Consider the following 8,566-nt stretch of genomic DNA (forward strand, 5'->3'; position numbering starts at 1 on the left):
TGTCCCATAATCCAGAATTGCAAGTTCAAGGCCAGCCTGGGTAACTTAGCAAGACCCTGTGTCAAAATAAAAAACAAAAAGGGCCAGAGCTATGTAGCTCAGTGGTAGAGGATTGTCCCCCAACACCCCCACCAAAAAAAAGAAGGGGCACCAATACCCAACTCCACCCTGAGCCTTTCCTCAGGATATGTTCTGCCCCCAGCCAAAGTTCACTGGACATTGGTCATTTGCCTGCTTATCTGAGGCCTCTGGGGGTTTTGGCTTATAGATCCCAATTTCCCAGAACCTGCCCCCGCAGGGGCGGAGCAATGAGCAATTACTAATTTATTTCCCATCTGCTCTCAGGTTCAGAAGCAGCCTGGCAGGCAGGCACTGGAGCCAAAATGAAGGTCCCAGTCCCTGCCCACATCGGCAGCATCGTGCTAGTCTTGCCCTTGCTGCTGGCTGTCCTTCAGACTGCCACGGCCCAAAAGGTAGGGGGTCCTCATGGGTGCCTGGGGGTGCGGGAGGGATGCATATGAGTTGGGGAAAGAGAAAACATGACTGCAAAGTGGGAGAGAACCTCTGAGCATGCAAGCATCTAAGTAAGAGTGTGGGTCTGTGTGTGTGTGCAAAGAAACAGTGCTGACCATCCACCAGCTCTACCCCCAGGGCCTTGTGGGTATCCCCACCCCCACTTAATAGAAAGGATGATCCTATTATTTCCCTTTTACAGATGAGGGAATATGGTGTAACCAGTTGCTCCTAGGGACCCCCTAGTGGAGCTGGGTAGGTAGGGATGCAGCTTTACCAGCCCAGCTCTTCCTTTCCCTGGTTGAATGACCCTCAGGGAAGTTCTTTTTGCTTTCCTCTGCAGATTCCTCATCTGTAAAACAGGGTATTAACAGATTCTATTCAGATGATTGTTGTGTAAACTGAGCTCCTAATAGCTGTAAAGTGTTCTGTAGTGTGCAGGGCACAAAGCTAACAGGCTGTCAATGAGCCACTTGGCACTTCTGTGCTAAAACACACACATGTGTAGCCATATGCAGCTGAGCAGCACTGGTGTGTTCATGAGCATGGTACACACAGGGAAATGTGAGGCTCTGCATGTGTGCACATGTGTCGTTTCTTGGGGTGCTGCCCCACCTGCTTGCTGTTCCCTCTGGGGTGCTGTAGGCCTCCATAGAACAAGATGGACATGGTCCCTGCCCATGGTGCTATAGGGTGGGGAATGAAGCTTGCAGCTGTCTCTTATTCTCTATGCATGTTCATATGTGAAATATCTCCCTGAGTTTGGCCTGAGGACTGATCAGCAAGTTGGTTAGGCTAGAAGCAGAGGTTGGTCTGAAGCCAGGGTCAAGGCTCACTCTCAAAGTGTTGCCTAAATGAGTGGCACTGAAATGCTCTGACCTACTTTCCCTTTGCTGATCCAGAATGGCATCCAAATCTACAGCCTCACCGTGGACTCCAAGGTCTCTTCTCGATTTGCCCATACGGTCGTCACCAGCCGGGTAGTGAACAGGGCTGAGGAAGCGCAGGAGGCCATCTTTGAGATGGAGCTGCCCAAGAAAGCCTTCATCACCAACTTCTCCATGTAGGTGCCTTCCTACCCTCCTCCCTGTCCCACAACCCAGCACTGCTACTCCATCTCCTCTGGGCCCCAGGACATCCTCTTCCAGAAGCCAGCCACTCCAGGATATGCATGATCCACCTGCGGGCCTCACAGGGGGCAGGGGCTTTGTCAAGGAGCTCACTGTTCCTGGATGTGATCTGTCTCTCCTGCCATCTAGTCCTCCTCTTCAAGTGCTGCCTGGGTAGCAGGCTGAGGACCCCTGGCATTTTTGCGTCTTTGCCTTTGAAGAATGCAAGCTTGGGGCATCCTGAGCCAGAACCAGGCAGGAGGGAGTCACCAAAAGCAGATTCCAGAATAGAGAGATCTTCCTTACCCCTTGGGCTGCCCACCATGGAGAGTAAAGTTAAAGAGGGGTACTGCAGGAAACTGTCCGCTGTTCTACCTCAGAAGAGGTCTGGGCTTCCTACAGAGGGTTGGTGACAATCCTCACTTTGTCCTCTGCTCTCCTCCCCACCCTTCCCAACACAGTTTTGCAATGTTTGATAAACTCAGCAAAACTTCTCTCTGTCCTGGCCTCTGGGAAAAGCAGTGGTTGAGGACAGGAGAGAGGCTCCTCCCAGAAAGAGGGAGAGCTGGGCGGAGCAGAGAGGGAGGGGGCGGGACCTCTGTGGTTGGCTCCTCCCTCTCCCTGCCCATCCAGCCCAAGTTTTCCTACCCTGGATCTTGCATCAGGAGCCCTGCAGGCTGTGCCAGGCTCCAATGAGCCAAGATCATCCCATCTGCTGAGAGCCCAGGATTGGCACCACCTCTTTTTGGCCTCAGATTTTGTGCCTGTATTTGATAGGGAAGTACAGGGCAGCGTTCCCTGCTCCCTGACCTGGTCAGGAGGAGCCAAGTTCCTCATGCCCCAGTCCCATCCTGGCCCAGAGTTCCATTATAAACAAGAAAAGCGGGGAAGTGGGAGGGGGATGCCCGCTCCATGCATCCAGCTGCCCTCTCCCTTGCAACCCCCACATTCCCACCCTCTCCCACTGCCCCCAGATGGAACAGGCATAATATTTACTTGACATCTTCTTACTCACTGGACAAGGAGCCTCTGGAGTTATCATTTTCCTTCCAGAGAAATAGCCACTAGGGTCACGTCTACACACCCAGGACTCTCATTCACCACTGGTTCAAAGCCTACTTCCAGAGGTGCCAGACTCCCTCCAGAGGGCCTGCCCTGAGTGGGAGGAAAGAGGGTGCAGCTTCAGGGAAAGTATCAGAGCCTACGGGCCCATGTCGCCCTCCTGCTCCATCTTGGCCGTGCGGTTAGACACAGAACTAGGCACAGGTGCAGCTCAGAAAGCTCTTGCTGGTAATTGACTGGTTCCTCTGGAACAGTCCTTGAGGTGGAAGGGGCAGGTTGGAAGATGGGACCAGACTGGAAGGGTGAAGAGAGTTCCACATCCAGCCTCCTTTCTATCCTCCCCTGTCCCTTCAATAAAATGCATATTTACTAATTCTGGGCAGGTCTGGGGTGGGTGGAGTCCTCACCCAGCATCCTGTACAAGGTCTTGTATGCAGTAGGTGCATAATAAATGGTAGGAGAAGCTGGGCACGATGGCACACACTTTAATCCCAGCGGCTCAGGAGGCTGAGACAGGAGCGTTGCAAGTTCAAAACCAGCCTCAGCAACTTAGCGAGACCCTAGACAACTTAGCAAGGTCTTGGTCTCTAAATAAAATACAAAATAGGGCTGGGGTGTGGCTCATTGGTTGAGTGTTCCTGAGTTCAATCCCCAGTAACCACCGCCCCCCAAAATAAATAAATAAATGGCAGGAGGCTCAGGCAAAGGCAAGAGCCACAGTGTCAAGAGGCCCCACCAGCCTCTTGACAGCTCCTGTACCCTGCCCCCAGGATCATCGATGGTGTGACTTACCCAGGGAACATCAAGGAGAAGGCCACAGCCCAGAAGCAGTACAGTGAGGCTGTGGCCAGAGGAGAGAGCGCCGGCCTCGTCAAGTGAGCCCGGGGGGCGGGCAGCTGTAATAGGGAGGGGGCCACGGGCAGAGACCCTTAGCCTTGCTCCCACTTCCAGCAGCCTTCCCCCAGTGGCCTGTAGGTGCAGACCTGATGGCCCCCTCCCCCAGGGCCATCGGGAGAAAGATGGAGCAGTTCCAGGTGTCGGTCAGTGTGGCTCCCGCTGCTAAGGTCACCTTCGAGCTGGTGTATGAGGAGCTGCTCAAGCGGCATCTGGGGGTGTATGAGCTGCTGCTGAAAGTGCGACCCCAGCAGGTGGTGAAGCACCTGCAGGTACCTGTGCGGCCTCTTCCTGGGAGGCTTCTGGATGGCCCTGCCCTTGGCCTCCTGTTAGGCTCCCAGCTAACCTAGTGACCCATATCTTCCCTTCCAGATGGACATTCACATCTTTGAGCCTCAGGGCATCAGCTTCCTAGAGACAGAAAGCTCCTTCATGACCAACGAACTAGCAGATGCCCTCACTGTCTCCCAGAACAAGACCAAGGTGGGCCTGTCGTGGGCCAGCGGGGAGAGGGGATCCAGGGGCCTGCCTTCAGTCCAGCCCTGTGAGCTGGAGCCTCAGAGTGCAGGACAGTTGGGCAGATTCTCTGAGCTGGAAGGTTCTCTGAGATCTGTGTCTATGCTACTGCTGGACAGACAGAGGAGGAGGGCAAGACCTGGAGAAGAATGGACACTTGTTGGAGCCCCAAGCTTTTTGGGACATGGACTTGGAGTCTGTGGTGTAGACTGTGGTGGGATAACCCTGAAACCAAGCAGAGAGGAATTGGTAGCTGGATCACATGCATCCTGAGCCTAGCCTCTGCTTGCCTCGCTCCAAAAACAGGGCATTCCCTCAGGCCACCCAGCCTGAAAGAAAGGCCCCTGGAGTATTGACCCCAGACTGCATCCTGGAATTCTGACTTTCCTATAAGCATACAGAGGTGGAGGGTATTGTTGGCATGGCCTTGCCACCAGTCCCAATTTCAGCCATTTGTTCCTCCAGGCTCACATCCTGTTCAAGCCAACACTGTCCCAGCAGCAAAAGTCTCCAGGTCAGCAGGACACAGTCCTGGACGGCAACTTCATTGTCCGCTATGATGTGAACCGAACCCTCTCTGGAGGCTCCATTCAGGTAAGTGGACTCCAGGCAAGAACGTGGCAACCTGGAAGTCCATCCACCCTTAAAGGCCAAAGCTAGATCATTCTAGAAGAGGAGAATAATGACCCTTATTTATTTGTATGCACAAGGGGTTGGTGCAGACAGAAAATAGGCAGTTTAGTTTTGTTGTCCCTCAAACTATTCCCTTTCAGAGACAGAAAGTGTTTGTCTCTGTGAAGAGCTGCTTTATGTGGTTTCCCTCTTGGCCTTTGCTGCCAGGAGGCTCAAACAAACTTCTAGCATCATTATGCTTCCCCTTTCCTCCTTATTTGTGAAACCTTTTCTCTTTTCATGGATGTCAGGTTTATTATATCTTAACCTTTTAGCATACCGTAAGCTGCCTCAAATACCAAAACAAATAGGAAGCAAAGTTGGGGCGGTTGTAGTGGGCTGTGCACAAGCAGGGAAGGCTTCTGCAAAAAAAGGGGTGGAGCCTTGAAAGATGGCAAGGATTTGGGGGAGGCTAGTGGTGGGATGGAGATGGAGGTGTGGAACAAGGAGAACAAACCCCAAGGGTTTGAGATAAAGAGACTTGAGAGGGGTAGGTAGGGCAGGACTGCAGCTCTGATCAACTGGGTGCATCTCCCTCTGGCCACAGATTGCGAATGGCTACTTCGTGCACTACTTTGCCCCCGAGGGTCTGCCCACAATGCCCAAGAATGTAGTCTTTGTCATTGACAAGAGTGGCTCCATGAGTGGCCGGAAAATCCAACAGGTCAGTCCTATGGGCTCCGGAAACTCCCAAGCCCCTCATGCCATTCACCCTGGTCCAACAGGCAGACCCTACCTGCTCCATCACCCTGGGTAGGGAGCTTCCAGGGGCCAAGAGTGGCCCTGGCATGGGGCCGCCTCTCCTTGCAGACCCTACACTGTGTCCCCATCCCAGAACCAGTCCTGGAGGCCAGCCCAAGGGCCCTCAGGAATTCCCTCCGAGCCCCCCACCTCATCTCCTCTTCCCCTGACCAGACCCGGGAAGCCCTCATCAAGATCCTAAGTGACCTTGGCCCCAAAGACCAGTTCAACCTCATCACCTTCAGCAGTGAAGTGACCCAGTGGAAGCCACAGCTGGTGCCAGCCTCCACTGAGAATGTGGACGAGGCCAAGAGATACGCTGCCGGCATCTATGCATTGGGAGGTGAGAGCCTCCTCAGCCCTGCAGCCGGGAGCTCAGGGGTGCCCGGCTGGGAGTCACCTTGAGTGTGTGCCCTTCAGGGACCAACATCAATGAGGCGATGCTGACGGCCGTGAGGCGGCTAAAGAGTGACAACCAGGCGGAGCTGTTGTCTGAAGGGAGCGTCTCCCTCATCATCCTGCTCACTGATGGCGACCCCACCGTGGGTGAGGGCACTGCTGGCCATTCTGGGAACCTGCCCAGGGAAAATAGCTGGGGCTATTCCCGGCTTGCTCTGTAATCAAGTGCAGGAAGGGGGCTCACCCAGGAGCCTCTAGATCTGAGGTTCCAGAAATATTCATTGAGCAAATTGCTCTTTTCTCATTGTTTTCCCAAACCTATGGGTCCAGGGGAGACCAATCCCAGAAAGATCCAAAAGAATGTTCAGGAAGCCATAGATGGCCAGTACAGCCTCTTCTGCCTGGGCTTCGGCTTTGACGTCAGTTACGCCTTCCTGGAGAAGATGGCTCTGGACAACGGCGGCCTGGCTCGGCGCATCTATGAGGACTCAGATTCTGCCCTGCAGCTACAGGTGCCAGTGTGCCCCAGGTGGGCTGCAGAGAGCCAGGCAGACCCAGCCTAGGCCTTTGTGACACCCCTCCCCACCCCCATCCCGTAGGACTTCTACCAGGAGGTGGCCAACCCCCTGCTGACAACAGTGGCCTTCCAGTACCCAAGCAATGCTGTGGAAGAGGTCACGCAGGACAACTTCCGACTCCTCTTCAAGGGCTCAGAGATGGTGGTGGCTGGCAAACTCCAAGACAAGAGCCCTGATGTGCTGTCAGCCATAGTCAAGGGGAAGATGGTGAGGACAGGGGCAGCTGGGGCAGCCTCCACCTTTCTGCCCCAAATCCCAGCCCTGCTGAGCTCCAGCTGATTGACCTTGAATGAGTCTCCATGTTTCCTGGGCCCCAGGTTTCCCCTCGGCCTCCTAGGCATGATACCAACCCCTGCTGCATGAGTTCATGGTAGAGGTTCAATTAGACCACATAGAATCTCATGAGAGAACCGATGCTGTTCCTGGCACATGTGGGCACTCAGCACTCTGTACTCCACCCCCTCACCATTCTTGAGAGTACAAGGTGACAGCAGGGATTCCTTCCTAATTGCCATCCCCTCCAGTCCTCATGCCAACAGTCTGAGGGTACAGTTGGACAAGGGAGAGCCACAGATGAACAGACTGAGCCTTTCTGTCCTTTTTTCTCATCTTTGGGGTGAGGGTGGGTTGTGTTTGGGAACACTTTTTTTTTTTTTTTTGATACTGGGGATTGAACCCAGGGGTAATTTAACCACTGAGCCCCATTCCCAGTCCTTTTTTGTACTTTATTTAGAAACAGGGTCTTGCTGAGTTGCTTAGGGCCTTGCTAAGATGCTGAGGCTGGTTTTGATCTCATGATCCTCCTGCCTCAGCCTCCTGAGCTGCTAGGATTACAGTGCCCATTTGGTGACCCTTTCTGTTTCTCATGCATTTGCAAATTCTTCCTGCTGCTGTGTCTACACGGGGCTGAGGTTTAGTTCTAATCCTTATTATCCTTTCCCCCAAGAGGTCAGCTGGCCTAGGTCCTGGCTTATCATCTGCTTTGCTGTGCTGGGACAGGGGGCCTTCTTCTCACCCTTGGAGTCTCTGTGACAGAGACTCTAACACTGCTAAACCCCCTCCCTACTCTCCCTCCAGAGGAAATGAGGCCCCTGTGGTCAGTGAACTGGACCTGCCCCAGCTCCAGTCAGGTCTCTCACAGAAGAGCACTGAAGTAAAGGGCAGGTGCAGACTTTGGGCCCTCATTGCTCTTGACCTGGCTGGGCCTCTCTTTCTAGCACAAGCAGAATGTCACCTTCCAAACTAAGTCCAGTGTGGCCAAGCAGGAGGAGGAGTTTCAGAGCCCCAAGTACATCTTCCACAACTTCATGGAGAGACTCTGGGCATACCTGACTATCCAGCAACAGCTGGAGCAGATGTGAGTGGCCCTGACCATTGCTGGCCACTGAGGCAGACCACACAGCATCAGCACTCCCTAAGCCTTTTGCTCCTGAGGCAGGCACAGCTGACACGGGGCATCTCCTAGATGTGGGGAGGGGTATTGTGTCTGAGCTCTACACTCTCCCAAGGGGAACCCCTCAAAAGGTACCAATGGGCGAAGGAATCAGTCCAGGCATGGAGAGACCTCCTGAACTCTGACATCCTCAAACTACAGGGTTTCAGCATCAGAAGCCGAATCACAGGTCCTCAAGGACCGAGCTCTGAATTTGTCACTTGAATACAACTTTGTCACTCCTCTCACCTCTATGGTGGTCACCAAACCCGAAGGCCAAGAACAGTCTCAAGTTGCTGAGAAGCCTGTGGAAGATGGTGAGTGTGGGACCTGTGTCCCAGCCTCCTGGGCAGCAGAGCATCTACTGGGTATCCTCTCCCACCCCTCCCCTATGTCCCAGCCAAGATGCCACCCCTGTCATCCACAGACTCCTAGGAGCCCAGAGAGACTCATCCCGTTTCACTGAAGAGGAAATTTTGGCCAGGTCTCCTTGGCTCCTAGATTCATTTCCCCTATGTAGTTCTGGGGTTAGGAAGCAAGTTGAAACATAGTCTCTTCAAATTGATCAAAACCTCCCTGATAGTGTCCTCCTCTTTTCTCTCTCTCTCTCTCTCTCTCTCTCTCTCTCTCTCTCTCTCTCTCTCTCTCTC

The 8,566-nt window shown here is 53.7% G+C and overlaps 1 protein-coding gene across 5 annotated transcripts in view; it reads left to right on the forward strand.

Annotated features, from left to right (window-relative positions):
• Window positions 1–316: 316 nt before the first annotated feature.
• The window catches only part of Itih4 (inter-alpha-trypsin inhibitor heavy chain 4), a 16,483-nt gene continuing 8,233 nt past the window's right edge, over window positions 317–8,566 (forward strand). For all 5 annotated transcript variants that reach the window (XM_015494440.2, XM_015494443.2, XM_015494441.2 and 2 more), the window contains exons 1-13: window positions 317–473; window positions 1,416–1,576; window positions 3,455–3,559; window positions 3,688–3,850; window positions 3,951–4,061; window positions 4,560–4,688; window positions 5,314–5,430; window positions 5,682–5,850; window positions 5,928–6,053; window positions 6,237–6,418; window positions 6,506–6,691; window positions 7,702–7,841; window positions 8,079–8,233. In XM_015494440.2, the coding sequence (XP_015349926.1) occupies window positions 384–473; window positions 1,416–1,576; window positions 3,455–3,559; window positions 3,688–3,850; window positions 3,951–4,061; window positions 4,560–4,688; window positions 5,314–5,430; window positions 5,682–5,850; window positions 5,928–6,053; window positions 6,237–6,418; window positions 6,506–6,691; window positions 7,702–7,841; window positions 8,079–8,233 (1,834 nt within the window). In that variant the 5' untranslated portion in view covers window positions 317–383. The remainder of the gene's footprint in view (window positions 474–1,415; window positions 1,577–3,454; window positions 3,560–3,687; window positions 3,851–3,950; window positions 4,062–4,559; window positions 4,689–5,313; window positions 5,431–5,681; window positions 5,851–5,927; window positions 6,054–6,236; window positions 6,419–6,505; window positions 6,692–7,701; window positions 7,842–8,078; window positions 8,234–8,566) is intronic.

Source organism: Marmota marmota, unplaced genomic scaffold (genome assembly GCF_001458135.2).
Source record: "Marmota marmota marmota unplaced genomic scaffold, marMar, whole genome shotgun sequence".
Classification (NCBI taxonomy): domain Eukaryota; kingdom Metazoa; phylum Chordata; class Mammalia; order Rodentia; family Sciuridae; genus Marmota; species Marmota marmota.